Here is a 23,407-nt window from a genome sequence, read left to right on the forward strand (position 1 = left end):
GGTGAAGGAATGGTTAAAGGTGGCTTAGATACAACATCTTTAGTTGAGGGAAAATAAGCTGTTGTAATTGCCTCTGTACAGCAGTTAAAGCTCATTTAGGGTACTTACATTGTACATCCTGAATGAAAAATAAAACGTTACATTGATTTGTCAAAAATGCTATCAAGGCTTAGAAAAATTCACCGGCTCACCTAATGCTGGTCGTCTTTAAAATGTTTCGTTCTTAACGGAAAAATTATTTCCCCTACACTGAAGCTATTGCAGGTGGCTAATGTCACAGAAGCAGCGGGATGGATAGTGATGGTGCCCGTAGCCCTGTTGCCAGCGTACCGGCGGGTGCTCAGTCCCACTTCTCCGCGACGTTTCTCAGAACAGCCCTAGCCTGCTCTCCTGGTTCCTGCTGGGCAACTTTATATTTAAAGCCATTTGCAAATAACTTATTCATGTCCAAGAACCCATCCCAATACTTTCATCTCTGACTGTTTCGAACCTGTTTGAAGGAGTCAGTGGGCAAAAAATGCTGTAGCTACCAGAAAGCGAACCTGATAATTGAGCTGAGTGCCTTCAAACCCTTCTGCCCTGACGTGCTGTGAATGCGGCTGTAGCGCTGCCGATCGTAGGCCGCCCTTCCGTTGCACGCGTCTGCTTTGTTACGTGCAGGAGGCCCTGGCGTCTTCCAGTGTCTTGTCTTTTCTGCTGCTTTTTGGGCGTGTACACCATTTCCTGACCTTTTTTGAATTCAAAATAACAGTAGCTTTATAGCACTTAGATTTACATTTAAAGGCCAGTTTAGTTTAAAGCATTGATGAAAGAAGAAAAGTTGAGGCAGCAGGAGGAGGAGAAGGTATTACTGGATAAACTTCCTAAGCCAAGGGTGGAAATTACACCCGTCATGGTCAGCCTCAAAACCTAGTTTACTCCCCTACTTTAAAAAGTAGCCATTTCAAAGTAAAATAAAAAGATCTTCCCTTGTTTTTGGCAAAGGTAATTTAGGGCCCAAATGTTTCTGTAATCCTGAAGACAGCAGAGAGTGCTTTACGTAGAATGAAGGAAAATATGTAATAGAAACTCGCCTCGCAGTCAAGAAGCAGATCCCCACGGGATACTTTTTTGCTATAACAGCCTGCTTACCTACAGAAAGCCAGAGCAGAAATACCCACAGCATACCCAGGGCTCATTAACCCATGCTGCCAAGCTTTATCCTGGGCAAAAATGAATTATCACTTTATTGGGAGAGCCTAGATTATGTAACTGCCCCTTAAAGGAAAGAAAATAGGGCATGTGCTTTTCCCTGTTGCCGTTAGCAACCCGGCTGTTGTTACCGTCAGCCTACCTTGCCCTTCTAAAACAACCGCTTAATGGAAGCAAAACCCTGCGGGACAGGTCGTGCAGAAGGATGTTAACTCGGAGCTCATCAGTGCTTTGGGGATATGTACGAAGAGTAATCATGAACCGCCTTCTGTTTGAATCCCATCCTAGTAATTTTTAGCAGAATTAGGAACTGTAATTCCTATAATTCTCTTTTAAAAGCTTTCCTGAAGGTGCTCTGTGAGCTAGCATCAGCACGGTGCATCTTTTAGCAGGTAAAATGAGTTCATTCTGAAGCCTGGCCTGGCTGTGGGAAACGGGGCACGTGGATCCTGCCCCAGCTACAGCACAGGTCACAGTCGATGCTTATTTAACAGGCACCACCATCCTAAAATTACAGCTCTAGCACATATATCTATATTTTCTGAAAAATATGGATAATATCCGTGTTTTGAGGAAATTGTCAGCCTGATTATCTGAAAGAGAGGTTTTTCTGTGTGAAAGTGAGTGTGTTAAGAAAATTGCTAAGTACCCGATTGAGGCAAGCCTTCCTCTGCAGCACAGCAGTAAAGCAGGCACTGTCCGAGGCACAGGTTTACTTGCCTGCCTAAAACTGGACCTGTTTGGATAGTAAAATTTCAGGATTGGATTTAAATGTTGTTCTTTTTTCTTCACTTCTTTTTTCAGTTGCATCCCAACTGTATGCCTTGAGTCTATCTCAGCACCAAAATTGTGCTTTCGTAATTCAGTGGATGTCATTGAAAGTTTAGAAGTTTTCCCAAGCCTTCATGTTTGATGAACTGAAAAGCATAGCTCTGATATGTCATTACTTCTTTTTAGAAGAAAAGAAATAAGATTTTTTTAATTAAAGAAATGGTAATTTGTACAAGGAAAAATTGAATTTGTATGTACTGTGATGAAATATTGAATTCAGTTGAGGCATATATTACATATTTTAAGGCATATTTGTATATCTGTGCCATCGTGTGTGTTTTTCTCAGGTGCCACTGGTTTTGGAAGGTTCACAAAATAGATATCGTATAAACATAAGGAAGCCAAAGTAAAATGGGCACACTTAGTCCTGATAAAATTCCACTGATTGAAATGGATTTTTGCCATTGCTTAAAATAACCCCCAATCTGTGCTAATGGATTTAAGTATAGCCTGCATGAATATAAGTAGATCATAGAATTAAACAAAATTCAGTAGTCAGTAAATGGTAGCAATAAGTTCCCCTCTTTAATTATGGTGTGATTTCTTATTGCTGATAAAGTAATTTGTGACTAAAAAACTTAACTTTTTCCAAAAAATGCTCTTTTTTCTGAACTGGAAAAAAGCAGTTTCTGCAGATTTTTGCATCAAAAAATGTCTGCAGTAAAAAAGAACTGCATCTCAGCACTGAGGTTTAAGGTAACTTCAGCAGCCTCCCTAGCTGCACCTGCAGGAAAATAGATGTAGTGCATGATGTAGTACCAGCTCCTAGCAGCCTTGCAAGTAACATTGTGCAGTGACCATGATAATGGCTGTGGTCAACTTCTGACATACTCAACAGAAGAAATCCTCAGAAACCTGGGCGTACTCAAACCAAGCTGATTGCTTTTATGAGTAATAAGCCGTGCCCACTCAGAGTTCTTCATTTTGTTTTTGGGTAAAAGGGTACTTGTTTTTTTTCTAGTCTTGTAATCCATCTTCCAACACATCTATTGCTGCAGTTGAATTCTTCATAAATGAACATCAGGCAAATCAACTTCTACTCAAAGCTATGTTATTGAATCCTAACAATCACATGAAAACAAAGAAAGTACACCTCAGTCATAACGTAACCAGAATTTAAGTACACGTATCCAAACTGTATCCAGTTACCTTCCTCTTGCCCCACAGCCTCCTCCTTACACAGCACGGTTATGAGCTCAGCACCTGACGTGGTCCAGCACGGACACTGCCTCCTTCCCAGGCAAGTACCTTCACCAGGGGGCTCCCCCTTGGACTCCATCTGGCCCCAAAGCTGAGGCCTTTTTTCAGAGTGTGATAGTTTCATCAGTAGACAAGACAGCAACGTCATCTAGGTAGTCTTTCACCCAGCCATGGGGACGCCTTCTAGGTAGCTGTAACTCCTTGGTGGGAAATTGTACCTACAGAAAAGGTATAAACACTAGAGTATTACAGCAAAGCGCTATCACCATTCATATTGTAGGAGAAAGAAAGGTGCCTGCTTTCAAAGGAGAGCTCCATGCTGTCTCTCGCACATAAACACTTTCTTTTAGGACTGAGTGAGGTATCTAAGCCCTCAAGAAGAATAATTATGGCAAAATCTGTCTTTAGCGCAGCATCGGCACTCTTCTTTGCAGGAGCCTTGCTGTTTCTCGAGTGCTTGCAGCTGGTTGGGGCCGTTTCCCCAGGGCTCCTTAGCAGGGCAGCTGCCTGAATATCGAACACAGGAACAAGGCGCCAACGTTTGAGGCTTTGATGACTTCTATTGACCTGAAACAATTTTCTGGAACTAAAGAAAAGTTTTAGGGATATTGAACACAAGCTTTTCACCTCCTAAAGTGATTTCTGGGTGTCTGAGTAGGGTGGAGGTAGAGTAAGGGATGAGGAGGTTTATTTGCACTCTTCTATTGTAGAAGACTGATCTGGTTTTTAAGACTGCCCAAGTGTCCATCCAAAGTGATGTATCATTCTCATTTCCATAGCACTTGATTCCCCACAGAAGGCACAGTGTGCGTTATATACTTCTGCTCCTTACCATATCTTTTTCTGTTTTGATGAGAAATTATTTTTTGAGGGAATGGATGATCCTGCAGTTAAGATGCTGTCTTAAAACTCATGCATTAGTTTATTTCCAGAAGGCACTCAATTCATCATCTGTGAATTGAGAATAATGTTGCTTTTTCTACATTCAAAGATGTCTGTGAAAATAAGTCCACTGCAGATTGAAAGGCATTCAGATATTATGTGGATGGGTGTTGTGGAAGTAATTAAATGTTGTCTGTTCTAAAGCAGTCAAATGAATGCCAACCAATAGCCGTGTGAAATGAGTGAAATGAAGCTCTGGCTCTAAACAGGTGTTTTTCATTCTCACAGTTGATTGAATCTGACTAATTTTACTGTCAGATAATAACACTGTCATTCGTTTAGCTGAACTGAATTAAATCATTATTTCAAAGTGCAAAGTGATCTGCACGGTAACATTTTATGAGGTTACTCTGTACACATATTATAAAAATAGTAATAAAAATTGCCCATAAAAATAACTTTCAGTATTTAACAGATACTAATCATATCAGTTATCAAAAAGCAGCAGGCACACATGAAATAGTTTGCACGGCTTTCTGGATCCTACTAATCTCTTTTGTTCCAAAGGTATTCAGATGATGCTTAAAATTTTTGCTGAAAGCTTTCATTACATTTGAATGGATGTTACCCTTTAAACAAGTCGTTTTAAATCCCTTTGGCTGCAAAAGACTTCAAATCAAACTCTGTCTTCAATGCTGCTTATGTCCCATTTTCTGTTCTTGAAGATAAGGAAATCATTCTAATCTTTTGTAACGTACATGGCTGGATGATCTAATTTAGTAGTGGTTTCATAGTAGTGGTTTCATAGTATGGGGTGCTACGGTAGATAGCTATTTGGTGCCATGTATTGACTTTCTTCTGCATGCATCTTCATTTGTACACTGCATGAACAAATGGATATAACGTAAATTCTTGATTTATACCAACTAAAATGTCTGTAGAGCTGTCTGTATTAGAATGGCATTATTAATTTTTTAAAATCATGCTATTAGGACTTTTTGGAGGACAGTATTTTCACAGGGAAAAGTTATTGAGTCAACCACCCATCCTCTGCTGAAACACAAATAAAAAAAGTGGATTTGGGGGGAGAGATAACTGTTTGGGGTTTTTTGCATGTTTAATTTAGGCTCTAATCCAAAAAATATTGACGTCAGTCTACAAAATCCTATTGGCTCCACTGGGCTTTTGAGCAAACTCTAAGTGTTTATGGAAAAGGTCATTCTGATACAAGTGGAGACTGAAATCCTATTTAGAAAAGGCTTCAGTAGGTTCCGCAAAGATTTTGTATGAAATGTTCTGAGTGATTATGTCTAACTACGCTTTTCAAAGGGATTTACCATGAAGATTATTGAGAGCTTGTATTAATTTAATTACTAAATTGTGACTTGCAGAAGTAAGCAGCAGACATCTGCATCAGCAGCAGCGCACTTATGCAACTGCAGGCTGTTGGCTACAAACACAGCTGCTGAGGAGCCCCAAGGAAGAGCCGCGTGAGCGTAACCGCAGCATGCTGGGGTTGTCCGTGGTGCCGCATGGCTCTGCTCAGCCCTCTTCTCCCAGCCTGAGAATTGCACGGCTGCACTCCATTGCATGGTATCGATATGCCCAAAACAAACTGAGCAAAACCTCAGTTACAGATTCTCAAATGCAAATTCTCTGATTCATGCTCAGGGACGAACCTTCCTGAAATGTCAACGTAAATGTGCTAGCAACTTCCCTCCTGTGCATCTCTAACAACTGACAGGTAGTCCCAAACTGGCATCTCCTACATGTGCAGAGGCATTAAACAGGCTTGCCAGTTTTCTTCCAGTGTTTTTTATTGTTGGAATATGTGTGCATCAGACTTTACCTAAAGGATTTTCAGGAGTTCCAAGCAATGTCTTTGGTGCCCTTTCCTTTTCCGTCTTCAGAAGTTGTTAAGTTTTGACACTCAAATCATTTTGCAGATAATCTGGTTTTCTATTTCAAAATCTAACAGCTTCAGTACTTGGGAATCAGTGCCTCCCAGGCAAACACAGAGATGGTAATAAGGCAACTTGCAATGTGCAACACTGAACCATACTATAGCTTTGCCATGTTTTGACATGAATTGGAGTATTTCAAAAAATCAAAGCAAAACTTGGGGAGTATGAAGAGAAGACAAAAATGTGCATGTACATTGTGGGTACATGTGTAATAAAGCAAGCCCAAAGAAAACGTTAACTAAAATTCAAAAAATGGAAAACTACTTGGTGTTTTATGTCTCTCTTCCCTAAAGTCTGTGCGTTTGGGTTATACAAGGCAGTTTCTTAGATTTTGTCATAGAAAAATCGTGCTTTGGACTGACTAGTATATTATTAATTTGGGGGTTTGACTTCAGGCATTTTATATCCTCGATTTCTGCCATGTACCAATAAATTACAGCTAAAGAGACTGGCAAGAAGACCTAGCTCCTCTGTCTTTTGTAGAGATTGCTTTCTGCGGTCAGTTCACAAAGGATGTGAACTTAGGTGGTAGATAGTGTCTGTTTGCTTTGGTAGTCTTGAGTTTATCTCATCCCTTTAAAAAGACAAGGTCATTTGGATCTGCTGGAGGGAGAAGGAGGTGCTCTTTTTCTGGAGGAGCCAGAGAGAGTTGGTGTGCGTGGTGGTTGGGGGCAGAGCAGCAGCCGCCAGGCCCCAGACCGGCACAAAGAGCTTCCCAGAAATGAGGAGGAGATGAGCAGACTTTGCTGCTCCTCAGAAAGCCACTGAGTTGGTGGGCAGCAAGATCTATTTTAAGGACATACTGAGCAGAATTATGTATATACGGTCTTTTCTGGTTTTGGTCTGGCTAGCCTCATTGCTCTGAGTTTTCTCAGTTTTCAGAGTTTTGTTTTCTAGTTATGTTCAACCAAACCTGGCCTTTTTGAAAGCCTTCTGCTCTTTTTTCAGGAACTGCCTGTAGAAGATACAGGCATATCCACATAAAAGCCATGGCCACCCCAAAGCCTATCATAGTCTGTAGCAGACATCAACCAGAAACTTACTCTTTTAAATCCAAATTGTAGCAATTGTGATAATAGTGGTAGGTAGAAACCCTGAGTATGCAAGCCAAACTGCAGAGACTGCAGAGACAAAATGCAATATTGTGCTTTAGAAAGTACTGTTTTCCAGGGTTTCATCCTCTTAACGTGTGCACTTGCTCTAGGAAAACTCTTGAGTGTACTGAATGTCTGCTCAAGGATATTCATCTATCTATCTATGCCTATAAAAGTATATAAACATTGTCATTAATAAAAATGTAGCCACGATGTTTTAGAAAATTCTCAAAAATTAGAAACATTTCAAATCTTCCAAGTTAGATACAACCACATAATTAGAATATCAGTCTGAAATAACAATCATTTAATTCCATTTGGAGCCTAATCCTATGTCAAGGACCTATAGGTACCAAAAATGTGTATCTTGATTTCAGGCCCATCAAAATGCTGCAATTCTGTATCGTTTGATTTTGGTTGTTGTTCAGAAAGTGGCCATGAACTCAGCTCCTGCATTTGAATTCTCATCTCCCTCAAAAACTAAGGGGTGTTTGAATGTACATGTTCTGTTTCACATTTCCTTCTTTCTGCTGTCAGCACTAAACTATTAATCGTGGTTCATCTGCTTTTGGTATGCAATTTTAATTTGAATAGCACATATTAAAATGCTGTCAGATATGAGTGATTTGGATGTTGTTGAAATAATTATTGGCTTCTATTAGATAAGGAGTGTCTTATTTTTAGAAACGACCATTTTTGCTTATAGCAGACTTAGGGGTGTTAATAGTTAATATTTTTGAATGCAAATGTGTTCTCAAGGAAAGTAAATGGAGATATGCCTGGCTGAAAAATCTTAAGATGTTAAAAAAAGAAAAAAAAAAAAGAAAAAGAAAATTAAAAATTAAGGCAAGTTCTATTGACAGAGGAAGACTAGTAATGTATGAGCCAGGCTTTTAACTTCATTTATTTGATCAGTTTCCTTTTAAATTAGTGGAAGGTGTCTCTTGCGCTTTTGAAGGCACAGTGGGAAGCAGTAAGGTTACTGTAGGTGAATTTGGATTTGGTGCCTCTCTCCTGCATGAAGATGTCACTCTGCTCGTAGTTACGCAGTCTCGCAGGGAGGCCGAGCAGGGTCGGGAGATGGTTGGCCCGGTCACATACGTTCCCCCCAGCCTGAAAACCTCGCGTGATGTGGAGAGGGCACACCAGTGCTGTGAGTGCTTTGGTGAAAAGAGTTAGTTGGAGAATACTGAAAGGGACAAAGAAACAGCCAGTAAAAACTGATTTCTTTAAACAGGTGCATATATGGATTAGAGCTAGCCTAGGGTATCAGATCTATTGCCATCAAGCAGGAAATGGCAAGATTATCAGTAAACTGAAAGGGCAGCTCTGCTGGAAGTGCCAATTACTGGTAATGTATGAGGTGGGTTTCTTAGCCTAATTGGGAAGTATTTTTAAAAGACAGTAGAAATGATGTGAATGAGCTGTGAACTCTCTGATCTTCTAGGCGAATTACTGGGTGGATTCCTAGGGGAGAAGGGGTAAATGGTTCTGAAAATGCCTGATAGATGTCTTCTGGGCATCAGAGCCTTGTTAACAGTCTCCTGGTTTTGCCCTGGGTTTATTATACCACATACAAAGTTTGAAACTGCTGACGCAGGAATTCCTACAGGCTTGAGGAAATCTTTGCAGGCCGCTTTGCCACCCTACGGGCTGCCGCAGGTGTGTGGTGTGTGTCACCCTGTAGTTCTTACGTGAGGAAGTGGAGAGGGAAGAGCCAGTGCTGTCAGCAGGTCACCTGGAGGAGACTGCAGTGCAGCCACCGGGGTCCTTTGCATCCCCACTGACGCGCGGCTATAAACCGTATCGTTGCACGTTCTCACAGGCCGTGTTAGGTTGCCGAGAGCAGCAGCCTCTAGTCTTTGCTTGCCCCCGGCCCATGGATTTTTTAACCCGTTAATTGCCTCTCGCCCCAAGGACTGTCAGAGTCACGTGATGCTTTTTGCCCATCAGCTACCGCATGGGGACTAACAGCGCAGGATACAGCACAGCTTGCTCTTTGGCAGTGTTACCAGCGCAAACTCCATTCAGTTATACTGGTTTAGGGCAATTCTGCAATTCAGAGGTCTTCTCCTCATTTATCCCGGTCCTCACTGTGCACCACTCCGAAAAGGTTCCCTTCAGCTCATGATTTTTCTAGGCCGTTTTCCTCCCCAAGTGCTATACCTGCCAATGCTGTAGCCCATATTTAGCTCTTAGCTTCAGTGTTAAGCGTGCCTGTTCTCACATAGGATTGCACCAGATGGCGACCCCCCCTTGAGAGATGGGCACTTTGGTGGTGGGGCTGAGTTTTTTCTGCCGTAGCTTTCCTACTGGGAGAGATAGCAGGCTCCACTCTCAGGGAGCACGGAGATCTGTCGGAGCTAAAACATTTGCGGTGATTCTGCCTCTGCTTTCTCCTCAAACCTCCTGCCTTGTGGCAGGGGGCTCGGGTCTGGCTCAGGCTGCTGGACACCGAGCAGCCTCTGGTGCACAGCCAGCTCCAAGCAGCAGTGACCGAGTGACCGGGATGCTTCTGGTACCATGTATTCTGCAGCGCTTACAGGGGGAACCTGCAAAAGCAAGGGGAACCCTGGGCAGCCACAGGCACGCATTGCCCAGACAACAGAAAGCAGAGAGCATCTTTCGCCTCAGAATTTGGAGGCACAATCGATCAAGTGCTGCTGCTTTTGTGCTGTAAATCATATTACTCTCACTCTAAAACTGTCCCAATCACTTTCTTCTTTGTCTCTCTTTACAGAGCGATGAGGTTTTAACAGTCATCAAGGCAAAAGCACAGTGGCCTGCCTGGCAACCGCTAAATGTGTAAGTAAGTAGGGAATAACGTATCTCAGTAGCCTTGTGTCCCGTGTTGTCTAACGGTCTGCTCCAAACTCATTGTCTCACGTAACCACTTACTCTTGTAAAGAAACAATCTAAAAATATTTTGATAAATGAGTTTTTTATCTTTTTTGATTTTGCCAACAATTGCTTCTCTCTCTCTTTCTATCAGCTCTTCATTTTTTATGTGCTTTGGTTCACTAACTGTCACAGCAGAAGGATCAGCCCACAGAGTTCATGCCTTAGTCGAACAATGATATTTATTCAACACTGGCTCAAATATATATTGTACTATTCTGCACCTAGTATTTTCAGTGTCTGCTTAATGTACTGTGTCCATGCAGCGAATAACACAAAGATATAACAGGTTTTCTATCTAGGAAAATCCCCAATCCACCAACAAAATCCTCCTAAAATACTTCTTTGAAATACTCTAAGATAGCATTGTGATCCTGATGGCAGTAAAACCACACTTACTTTATCAAGTGAGACAGCTAACTAGCTTCCAGGGATCCTAACTTTGCGATCTTTGGCACTCAAAACAGGACAAAATTCTTGTGTTAGGATACTCTTGAACTTATTTGTTGGGGTTGCGGAGCGGGGTCGGGGCTCCTGCATACCTTATCTGCGCTTGGCCTAATGCTCGCACTAATTGTCCAGGCCTGCACGGGTGAGACTTACAAGGAGCGACTAAAGATGAGAACCAAGTATAAGGAATCGTCTCATTAGTTAAGAGAGTGGAAACAAGTTCTTGGAGAAACAAGGCAATTATTCTACTGCAATATTGTAGGGACCAGGTAGTGCTATTTCCTCTGTAAAAAGCATGAGGGAAAGAGTTAGTGGAATGCTGTATCTGGTTTTGTTTGTCCTTCAGAAAGCATGTGAAAATTTGGAGGTTAGTCAGAAAAAAAGCTGCAAGAAGAGTTCAGTTTTTAGAAAACTCCCTACTCTAAGAGGCTTAGAAGCTCGTAAGAGGCTTAGGACTTATTCTCCCCTGGGGAAAAAAAAAAAAAAAAAAAAAAAAAACAGGTTAGGTGGTGACTTGATCACAGCTTAAATAGTGAAAAGATTTCTAATAGTTGATCTAGCAAAAAAAAAAAAAACCTTTCAAAATCCCTGCAATCATGGAAGGTGATGCTAAGGAAATTCAGACCAAAGGTGTGGGGAAAATCTTTAACTAACCTTCAGAACAGTTTACCTGAACAGGAGTTGGATTTTCCATCACTGGAAGATCTTTTAACTCTGAGACAGAGTTGTAGGCTCTGCACAGGAATTCTGAGGTAGGTGTTTTGGGCTGGTGCTGTGCCATCAAGCAGTCAGTGAAGATGACAGTAATGGCATTTTTTATTTATGGCGTTATTCCCCTGAATACTGAGTACTTTCTTTTTAAAGGATATTCAGATAATGAATCCTGCTGGAGTTGGTAGTGTTTGCCATGCAGTAGCTGTGAATACCTTTTTTCTTTTCTTTTCTTTTTTTTTTTTTTTTTTTACTTGCTGCCTTCTTTTTATTATTCACTCCAAATTGGCACTGTAAAATAGTAAGTTTAGTCCACCTGCCTGTTCTGCTATGGTAAGGTCTGTTTGGCTGAAATGAGCTATTTATCTCTCTCTCTCCGATTTCAGTTATTTTTCTGAAGCAGCATTTATCTGTGGTGCTTTTGTATCAAAGTGAACAATACTAGTAGGAATTGACTGTTCTGGGGCTCGGAAGGCTTTGGCATTGACAAGAGAGCAGCCTTGTACTTTGCGCATAGAAAGACGGAGAGAGGATCTCCTCCAGAGTCTTAATCCATCATCTGTCAAATACAATGAATATATTACATAACAAAAATCAAAGCAAATTTATGTATACTGCCTCTGGTGGTGATAGCTAGTTGAATGCATCACTGAGAAACTGCACAAAAAAGGCAAGAGTGAACAACTTCAGGTATTTTCTAGGCATATTGTTTCACAGCCATATATGAAAGTGCATCTGCAACATCCTCCAGATGTTCTTCCAGTCACTTCTTACCTTTTCCGTAGGGTAATGTTCTCACCTTTCATTAACACCAAAAGGAATATATCTAGGTATTTGTGCTTTAAATTGCTGGGCAAGGGTTCTTCCAACAAATGTTCCTTTACTTGATAGGTACTGTTAAATTTTTGGCTTTTAAATAATTTTTATCATATTTTGCCATGATGTCCTTCTTTTTTTAATTCCATTTTAAAATAAGATTTCAGCTTCAAAGGAAGACAGATCTTTCAATTCCCATTAGCTTCTAATGTTAGATTTCCCATTTGCTGATATGGATCATCCCTGTTGGAATTTACCTTATAATTGTGCAAGGATCGGATAATATTCAGGATAAACATTTGGTCAATTATTATGTGTAGGATGGCCCTCTTGCTAACTGAGAATTGACTAAAAGTCATGAATAACTTTCTCTGGCATAATCATGAGTTGAATGTCTAATATATAATATGGTGTGAGAGTGATGTCAAAACAGTGTTAAAATGTGGCATAATAAGCACAGCTGAAAAACCTTTCTGAGTGTGTGTCACAACAAATATAAAACGCGTAGTACTAGTGTGCCAATTTCCAGAGGCCTGCCGTGTCCGAAGTTAGTGAATTCAGTCTGCTCAGAGTCCAAAGGTGGTAGCCACCGCGTTTGCACTCCAGTCACCCATAATAGGGTGCAACAGGGCAGTATTGGCTGGGCTTCTCTCGCTGATGGATCATGCAATTAAATGGCTTTTCTTCCCCAGCGTCAGTGACGGTCAGTGACTCCCGAGGCCAGCCGTACCTCATTAAGTAATGCCTCCAGCTCTCTATAGACTGAAGGCTGGAAGCGTACAGGTCTGTGTCTAAGAGCCTTTATCTAAAAAGGAACTTCCCAGAATAACCCACGGGAAGAAAAATAAGCACTAATCCTGGTCCTAACTCACATTATAGAGTCTGACTAGTTGGAATCTGGTACAAGAAGAAAACTGGCCTGTTTGGGGAGGAAGGGAGGAGAGTCAGTTGTTAGCCATGGAAGAAGCTGTCGATTCCGCATCTTGGCGAAAGCCGAATTAGCTGAACGTGGTGAAATCCAAGCCATGTAGTGTTATCACAGCACTTACTACTTTTACAGCTGCCTGTTATCTCTTGGTCATTCTATCCTTAGAGCTCTGTAATTCCTCACCATAAGGGAAAGGCTTTATCATATCTCTTTCTTTTGTTTAACAACACGTTTGCCATGATGACTGGGGAGTAGAAGAAAGCAGTCTTCAGGTGGATCTCTGATTTTCCAAAAATGCTGGACCTCCAAACCAGAATACCACATAAGAACAAGGAATATCATTTCACCCTACAAATCCCAGCTCTCTGAAAAAACACTGGAATTGCAAACAGATAGTTGGACAGGAATAACACATAAATAAACTTCTCTTTAATGTCCAGTATAGGCATATGGCTCTTTCTTAATCTAGGCAAAGGGAGAAGTATTTGAATTGTAACTCTTGTGTCTAACCGCTTTCTGCAGTTTCTGCTAACCAGGAGAGCACCGAGCACTGTGCGGCATTGCAATATGGAGCTCCATGTACACAGAGCCTAGCGCTCCGATAAGTATATTGTTGTTTTGCACCAGGAGGTGCTGGTTCTTTCTGGATCCCAACCAGAAAGGCACAAACGCTCTAAAGAAAGGCAACTATTTTCTTACTATCCCAGAACAGGTGATAGCAAGTTATAAAATCTTAAGTTCCTGCTGATGTTGGGAACTCTGAGGCGATACAGCGTTGGACAGACCTCTAGTCAGGGCACAGCACGCTGCACAGACTTCCCACCCGTGGCGAGGTTTCTCCGGTGCTGTATCATTAAAAGGCAATACATTAAAAGGTGATTTTGATTTGAAAAAATGAAGAGTAAGTATTAATTGAAAAAGTGGCTTTACCTTCTTTTCTCAAAACCTTGCAGATTGTAAAAACTGATAGGAAGAGCTCACTTCGCTGCATAAATGAGCTTCCTATTTCCCCTTCCCTTCCTGCCAGTGTTTGTCTGCAGCCTTAGCTAAAAGAAAGAACGTGTTGGGAAAGGAGTCTCTGGCAGTATGTTTGTCATTATTACTAAGCGTGTCGTGTGTGCTGTAGTTAGTACTGATTACTTTTTTTTATTTTTAAGATATTTAATCTAGGAAAATATAGTGAGGTTAGCTGACTGCAAAAGGTTAGATTTTTCTGCAATAGTCACCAAAGTTACTTTTCATACTCTTCTCTCATTGCTTTCCAACCTTTCTACCTAGTCTGTTCACACTTAGTTACAACCACTCCATATCGAAGTGATGAGCTTGTTTTCTTCGTTATAGTTTTGAACTGTCTAAAGTTTGGAAAAGTCATCCCGCTCCTTCCTTACGTCCTTCGGGTTTCCATTTTAGCTCTCGCTAGTGTTTGAGTGAGCTGTCATGCTCCTGCGGTTTTCCTCTGCCTCTCGATTGTGTGCAATTTCTTCTCTTCCATTTAAGCAGCTCTTCCCCATTTTCTTAGAGATTATCTGAAAATACTTTGGTAAGCACTGAAAAAAGCAGCTTAGCAGAAAAGGAGAACTATTCCTTTATAGTTCAGATGGGTAGAAATATTTAGTCCAGCCAATATGTGCGATACATCCACCTTAGGGCGTTTACTGTAAAACACCTTTTCATTCTCTACAAATTATCCCAACAGTCCCCTTCCATTTCAAATTTTACGTATCCTTGATATCTTTTCTCTGACAGTGAAGAGATCAGCTTGAAAGGAGAAAAATTTTCATCAGAAAATGAATAGGATATCCCGAAATCTATTTTTCAGCATTGAGATAGATAATATGACTAAGCTAGGCAACAGAGTAAACTGGCAGAGAAATCAAGCAACGACTATACAAAGGAGATGGGAAGTGCAAAAACAGCTCCAATCCAAAATGTTGATGGGTCATATTATCTGGAGAAAAAATACAGACATGCTCTTTTGCATTTTCTTCTCTTGTTGTGTGAAATCCCTTTCAGTCTTCACTTCCTTCCAAAATACTTCTGCTACAATTTGAGAAAAAATGTTTGGTTTATGTTTCATTGTTGCAGTTAATTTGCCACACTCGCATTTGGGAATTGAAAACAAGCCATAGATGAGCAGGGAAATGTATCTGTTCTGGAGTTTGTTTTTTTGTTTTTTACCTCTATCTCATCTTCTGTTAATCTTTTTGTGCCCACAAAACTTCTGTTTCTTCAACTAGCCACTGTATTTAGGTCGTTGAGTGAGGATGTAGATGCTGTTAAACTGGGAACCGTTTAAGTCAGAAACTTCTTAGTATGGTCTGAAATGTAATGAAACAGCACCCTCTCCTCCTCTCATGTTTCCCTGGTAAAGATCAGAGTTTTTATTGTGCCTGATATCCTGCTCTCTGCAGCTCTCACAGCCGTAGTGTTTTGCTGTGTCACCGATAACCATCCTTGCGTAAAACCAAAGATAACAGCCCGAGCCTGTGTGCTGTATACAGTTGCATGCTTAAGTCTTCAGTAGTGAAAACAGCTTAATAACAATTTGTGACATTAATGTTACGCAGTATTCTCTAATCAGTGCCAGCAGATGGCAGAGAGCTGAAAGACTACATGCTTGTGACTGCTGTGTGTTACTGAGCCTCTGTTTTGACCTTCTCCTAAGCGAAAGGTTTGTGTGGTTCACAGGGAGGAGCCAATTTACAACGGGATGTTGGGAGGCGTTTAGGCAACCATTTTCTGTCAACACCTAACTCCCCAAATTTCAGCTGTCTTCTACTGCTGAAGGTTCTCAAAGTGTTTATGTACTTATATAGCTATTAGTAACATTGCTAAATGCATAGAAATACAAGCAACCCTGAGTGTTCCCAAAGCTCATGAAATCTTCAGGGGGCGAGGGGACCTCTGAGAGGCATCAGAGGGCAGCTAAACATTATTAGCTTCCACAGTTTAGGTGTTCCCATGCCTGTTCCATCAGCCAGCGCCTGATCTGACAGAAATCTTCACATACACTTTTTAAGTTAGCCAGACGTACATGTGATCAGAGAAATGACCGGTCTCCCCCTCAATGTTGAGAACGTTCTCCCGATACTTGGAAAATCTAGGTTAAATCCGCCTTTCCTCCTGAAGAGTTTTAAAGGGTAATACCTATCTCTGAATGTAAAACTCAAACCAGCGACCTGCGCAGTGAGAGCACTTTACCATCGCATAGCATAATGCTCTAGCTCAAGCCATGGTATTTTGCATGGAATAATAAAGTATTTATTAGCCAGGGAAAGAAAGCAATGGTTAAGATTTGCACCTGAGGAAAAGGGAGGGGAGACAGAGGAGCAGGGGTGACAGGAGTTCCTGTCTGCTGCAATGACTAGCTAAATACAGTTGGAGTTAGTCTTGAGGTATTACGGTTATGAAAGAAAAACTTCAAAGGCTCCAGAGTATAACAGATGAAGTTGTGTATCCCTGACTTTTGAGGAATCCATTTTTCCAAGGAGTTTCTGCACATTCAGTCACGTGTACTGATAATTCGGTAAACTATTTTATTGCTCATCGACGCACACAGTAAAGGAGAAGTCGCATCATAAGATGAAGAGTGTCTGGGTTTCTCTAAGGTAGAGAAATGAGATGGAGAGGAACGATGAGAGGGGAGACACACAGAAGATGTATAAACAAACATTTAACAAAAAAACCCTTCTTTTTCTGAAAGAGACACATCTCTAAAATGTTTTGAAAACACTGAGTTAACCAGTGTTGCAAGACTGGGAAGGTTGTGTGTGGGATAAGTACAGATCAGCTGCATGTTTGCATTGATTAGAAATCATTCTGCCTTTTCATATTGTGGCATATTTAGTGTTACGCAAATGATAGCTTTTTAGCTTTTTCTGTTGCCTGGTGCCTTGGAAGAGAGACTGTTCCTGGCCAACAAAAATATTTTGTTCCATTTGCAGGTTTTTAGCCTTTTTTTTTTTTTTTTAACACCTCCATATTACTTAAAATAGAACACATGGATCAGGTACATTTTGAAAAAAAGAAGCACTTAGGTTTGTTTCCTTTCTTGACTATTTACTGAATTCATTTTCAAGAAACAAAGCTCTTGTTCACCCAAAACTGCATTTTTAAAGCAAATGATAATGCAAATAATTTGCTCAGTTCTAGCTGAAATTGATTTCCCATTATTTGTTTCATTTGTCTGCACTGGAAATAGGACAGAATTACTTAAATTTGCATTATACTTATAGTAAATGGAGTAGGTTTTTAGAATGAAGATTTCAAGTAGGCATTTCCTTTTGTGTTGTCCTATAAAAGAAATATGTTATTTGAGGAGTGTTTTTACCATTTACTGAGTATCTTTCAGAAGTACTTTTTTCATAATTTATGTTATTAATGTTTATAGCAATCTGTCTGGAGAATCTGAGAAATTAATTTACCTATCCCTCTACATGAATTACCTGTTTATTTCTAAACTATATGTGTGGATACACTGTAAGTACATACACTGCAGAACTAAAATTGATGCTTTCCCTTTAATATGCTCTATATTAAAAAACATTTATAGGCTCTACTCAAAATCAGTGCCCTGCTGTGCTTCCTGCACATTGGAAGTAACTTGTTTTGGAGAGTGTACAACCTGAGCAATAAGGAGGCTGTTTGAGGAAGAAGAAACAGAGGCGCAGAGTAGCTCCATGGCCTGGACTGGGTGGTCTTACCAGAAAAAAGAATTCTCTTTTCTCCCTGTTTACATGTTGCCTTTGATTTTGATAAAACAGAGCTAGCATCAACTGCTTCCTCATTCCCTTGTATCATATTTTAATTTCTACATGGTTTGCTGCAGTTAGCTGTTATAAGTATTAAGCTTAAACTAATGCAGTGATTTATGGCAGCTCCAATATTTTAATGGCATTTCAGATAGGGTAGGTATGTGCCAGAATCAGGTGTGATAGCAGCAGCAGGAGCTACGGCTGAGCTGCCTGTCGTTGAGCCACTGTGGGCAAGGACGGCAGAGAAGGTGCAGCGGGCAGCCTGCAGACCAGGTTAGCCACCGGCGTGTACTCAGCCCCGGCGGAAACCCGCGCAGACAGCTGTGCTGCCGAGTCGTGCATCAATTAATGCTTGAACTCTCCAAAATAAAGCCACCTTGTCTATGCCTATATGCGACAACTGCACTGCTGAATTGCAGTGTAGATCTGCTGTGAACAAGCAGTAGTGGACAGAAGTGACCTTCCTACAGAAATGCTTTATAATACACTTTCTGGAGGGAAGGAAGGAAGGAAGGTAGGTAGGTATGTGACTTGAGCAAAGCCAACAGTATTTGTTTAAGTGTTTAGGAAATCCACATAACCGAAACATGTTCCACGTAGTAGTGCCACTATAATATTAATTCACTTCTGAACATGGCAATTATTTTGTGGATCCTCTGTGCCAGCAAGAGGATGTGCTGCACGTCTCGTTAACTTGCTGCCACCACCTGGTTTAGCGTGAATACACCTATTCACCAAATCCTAATATAAATGATCAAATAACATTCATGATCAAAAAACAATTAGAACCATTAGGATGTTTTCCGTTGGGACCAGACATTTTACAGTGTCTAACTTGCTTAGAATTCTAATGTCAATGTCAGATGTTCTCTCCCAAATCTATATTAATCAGCATTGAGAGGGGAAGATTGTAATCCATGTGCCTTTCAGCTTTGAGAGCAGAGGGGATTTAGATTAAAAAAAAAAAAAAAATAACGAAATGCCCAAAGCCCTAGAAACTGGAGATCTGACAATGTCTGTAGGTTGCTAATGTCAATTAGTCTTCTAAGAAGATCTTATTAAGAGTTGATAGAATTATTCACAGATACCACACCAAACTCCTCATAGCATGCAAATGAAAATTCATTGAAAAGTACCTACTAATTCTCTTGAATCACCTTCAATAGAGAAAACTGGGGTTTTTAAATGTTGCAGTCATTCTAGTTCCTATTTGTCCAATTAAAATACTTCGTATGAATGAAGCTGGGTACCCATTACTAGGCTCTTTAAGATAGTATCTAGTCACAGAAGTTTTGCTGTGTGTGATGCCTAGATGAGTAAACTATGAGATCAGTTGCTTACTTGCAGTTCATGTGATTCTCTTCCTATTACATGAAGCATGCTGAAATGATCTCCTTTCCCAATGCTCAATGCACTGTCCATAAAGCCAGATACAGGTATCAAGATGTATTTTACAAAAGCATGCACCAGAAATGAGTAAATTAGCCTCTGAGTTATTCAGTTGTTTAACTAATCAAGTCCTTAGACTATCCAGATGAGAAGTAGTATTAAGAAAAGACATGTTTGAACACATATACTCTTATCGTTGGGTTTTATTGGCATTCTGCATGGTGCAATACAGACTTATTCTGAACTGTTATTAACCAGTTGTAACGGGCAGATTAAATTTGTTGTTTCCTCCAAAGTGGAAAGCTCATATCATAGTCCTTTAATCATCTATCCACTGTATATTAGTAACATTTCATTATACAAATTGCTTATAAACAGTGTTGCACCTAGTAATTGGAAAGAGAAATCATGTGTGTATAATTTCACCTAGTTTGAATAAGAGTCAGCTGAGGGTTATACAGAAATAAGTAAAATTATTTACTGACACATGTTAAATTCCTTATAATGCTCATTTTTCTTCCGTATTTGTTTGACATTTTCTCCTAACTGGTTGAACGCTGCAAGGATCTTCCACTACCTCTGCAATTTTTAGAAAGTAAGGTCCAGATATTTGCTTGCTTTACAATTTTATACCTCTGCAGTCACATTTAACCTACCGAACACCTTATGATGTGCACCTGGGTGCATCCCCTATAAGTTTATTATAATAGAGAAAAGTTTATATTTTAAGTCTTTTATTATAAGGAAAAAGTGCGTATTATAAAGCTAAAGAGCTATTAAATCTATTGGTGAAGAATGAATGAAGACACATGAAAGGCTGGGACATGATTTTAATTACAGAGAAAATAATGTAGGTCACATGGGCAGTTGTTCGTTATACCGCGGGTGCAGGCTAGGGACTTCAGAGTGTTCGTAGCACCGGTGAACTGCAGTGGCTCTGCATTGCCAAAGCAGGTGTGAGAGAGAGGCATACAGAGGAGCCCACAGGCCTGTTCGAAAGTCTGTGGTATTTTGGACACCAATAATGTTTTGATGTTATAATAGTGGGGGGTTTTTTCTTTAAATGAAGATGCAGAATTGTGAATAGTTAAAGTATGGCTCTTGTAGTATTTAGTATGTCTGAGTCTCTCTCCCTTAAGTCCAAGAATATATGACATACAGGATCGTTAGATAGAATGCATTATAAAATTAATAGCAGTATTACTACAGTTTATTCGGCAGAAATAAAAGAAGAATACTGTAACGATCCACAGAGGCATGGTCTTTACTCACAAAGTTCAATATTCCGTCTGTTTTAGATTATTTTCTTAAAAAATATCACTTAAACATCTATTGTACGGATAAATTATTCTGGCTGTGTGCATGGTAGTACCATTAATGTCAGTGGATTTACTCCAAAGCTAGGGTCCAAATAATTTCATGTGTGCACGAGACAATTTCATAGATGTAACTTCTCTCATGCGGATAGTTATGTAAATGTGATTTGTTAGGTAAGTGAGAGTAAGGTGGATAGCATGAACAGTTCAAAAAGAATACCTGATTAAAAAAGAGACTTAAATACCTATCAGGCTGAGACGGTTTCAAGTTGCCTGAAGCAAACCTTAAGGACCATTTTGGGCACTCTTGGGGGAGAAATAGCTTGTAGTATTAACTACAGCTAATAGCTTACAATATCAACAAATCTTTAAACATAGTAGTAAGAATGTTACTTGTATAACACAATCGGGAAATCTGTCATAAACACCAAACTAGTTATTGTCACTGTAACAGCACCATTACTGCACCTGAAGTGCACTGAAGTCACAATAACATGATTTTCATTGCAATAATAGCTGCATTCAGGAAAATAAAACTTCTAGCAAGGAAATAATTAGATTTGTACAAGCCTGACTGTCTCATTGATAACAAGTCATCATGAACAACTTAAAATAAAAGGATATAAAATTGCTAGTCGCTAGAGCATGAAGAATTGAAACGAGGAATAGGCTGATAAACTGAGTTACAAATTTATTCTCAGTGACTTGCCACTATAATCAAGTGGGATGAGTGAAATGTGGCTGTATTTGGCATCACTGGATCTGTTATCCTAACAGAAAAGACATGAGTTTTCCCTGCAGAATTATGATGTGCTTTTCTTGTGACAGATGAGTTGATTTAAGATTTGAGATGCTTAGAAGTATTTTTCAAATCCCTATGTGGCTATTTCCAAGTAAAGATACCCTTTTGTAAGAATTTCAGTACCTGAAATTGTGTTGTATTGCATAGACCATATTCCGCCTTAAATAGGCACTGTGGTAATATTTTCAAAAGATTTTGTGTTAGGTATGTCTTGTCTAAACTTAGAAGTCATCTTGTCTAAACTTGAAAGTCTGAGTACTTTAATTCTATGGTGTAAGCATTACAGTCTCTATAGTGCAGGTATTTATAACCTGAATAGTCTTCTTAATGAATAGATACCTAAGCTGTCTGTCTACTTACGTAAAAAATACACTGCAAAAGGAGCAGATCCATCGAGCGAAACAGTCCTGAGGAACGGACACACTTTTGGGTATGGGAGATTATTCTGGATTATTGCTAGTCTGGCTGCATGGACTGTGGGTGCCCGTCGGCAGCTGGAGGGGGAGGGTCCCGGACTGCGTCTTTCGGTTCAGTTTGAGCTGAAGGGGTCCGGTTTGTGCTCTGAGATTGCTCCATGCTGTCAGCCAAAGCACAGTAAGTGGCACAGCTGGGAAATTCACTTTGAAAGTGCGCTCCTGATCTGAACTAAAACCCTCCTACAGACACATCCTGCCGTGCTCGTGTGGTGTAATACAGGGTGTCGCTGCGCGGTACAACTCAGTGCTGGCACAGAATGGTAGAAAGTTGTTTCATGATTTGCTTGAACAGAGAAAAATGGCATACTCCATCATTTTCTTTTCTCAGTGCATTTGACCAATGGATTCAGTTTTAACAAGAGAACCGTTAAATGTGAGAAATGTTATGTATCAATTATAGTTCATCTTGTATGCTACTTACTATACTGTTATTTTCCATTGGTTTAATTTCACTGTATGTTAAATATCCAGTTTGAAATTTTCATGCTAAGTTAGAGGAGAATATAGTGTTTTACTTATGCTTAAAAAGTGTAATAGCTCTTTAACTACAAAGGTAGGTGTTTCCATGTTTTGGAAAAAAGACTTGATGATGAGTTGAAAAACTCATCCATATTTGACCAAGTTTACTGAATATACGAAGATCTCAGTACCCCTGTGATCACTCGTTAGTGTTTGGTAGCTCATTTTTTCTTCAGAAGGTGACCACCTTCTCCGAGATGCCCTAGAAAGTACAGACGGCTGAACAGACGTTTTGGGAAGGGCATAGCGGAAGCAGGAGAAGGGCAGCAAGAACAAAATCGGAACGTGGAACTCAGACTGGTGGGGGGGTTCAGGTTGAAGGGTTTTGAAATGCGTAATGGTATAGATGGCAAAAAATGAGATGTTTTGGTGAAACTGCATAAAGATGTGGAAACAAGCAGAATGTATGATTTGGTATTTTACACTGTATCATGGCTAATACTACTACTCTTGTAAGAAGCAGCCAGGACCTCAGTTTTATAACTCGCATACAGATGTATGCGAGTTGTATTCTGAAATACTCATTCATTAGTAATTCCATGATAAGTGGTACTTTTAATTACGAGCAAAAGAAAATATCTTGAAGTCATAAAGCTAAGAATCATAAAAAATGTTCAGTGTCTAAGCTAATTTCTTGGAAACCAACTGCCTTAAAGTAAAAGCTGTAGTAGGAAATATAATAAACAAAAGCAGCAAGATGCCAGTTCTTAGAGGAAAAGTAAATTATCTGTAGAAAAAATGCAGAGGTCTCTATTAAAATAAATGTCTTTTTCAGATTTATGTGCCGTATTAGTGTGAGATCTCTTGTCATAGTCCTATATGGAAAGATATTCTGTAGCAGAATATCTGTTATGCAGAGATGATGAAAATGCTTTATCTTGGCAAAACTCAGGTTTCATGCTCAACTGCTCCGTAGCATTTTTAATAATTAATATTTCTGGGTTTAGATTTCTTAAAATCCAGTTTCTTATAAGCCATGGTAGTAACAGTATGTTCCAGCAGATCATGTAGGGACTCTAGCATACCTACTGCTGCAAAGAGGTACAGTAATAAAAAATGAAAATACTATGTTGTGGTAACTCTGTGCTTTTTAAGTGTAATCCTTGACCAGCACGGATGTACTGTTTGAGCCCAACAGCTAAAGTCATGTTAAGTAAGCAGGTTGGTGCCGCGCATCCCAGGAATG

At 40.0% G+C, this 23,407-nt stretch overlaps 1 protein-coding gene across 3 annotated transcripts in view; it reads left to right on the plus strand.

The window, feature by feature from the left end:
* The window catches only part of SPON1 (spondin 1), a 508,261-nt gene that overhangs the window by 464,700 nt on the left and 20,154 nt on the right, over positions 1–23,407 (plus strand). For all 3 annotated transcript variants that reach the window (XM_064512946.1, XM_064512947.1, XM_026104482.2), the window contains one exon: positions 9,903–9,967. In XM_064512946.1, coding sequence (XP_064369016.1) covers positions 9,903–9,967 — 65 coding nt within the window. The remainder of the gene's footprint in view (positions 1–9,902; positions 9,968–23,407) is intronic.

The sequence above is a fragment of the Dromaius novaehollandiae genome, chromosome 5, assembly GCF_036370855.1.
Source record: "Dromaius novaehollandiae isolate bDroNov1 chromosome 5, bDroNov1.hap1, whole genome shotgun sequence".
In the NCBI taxonomy this organism is placed as follows: Eukaryota; Metazoa; Chordata; class Aves; order Casuariiformes; family Dromaiidae; genus Dromaius; species Dromaius novaehollandiae.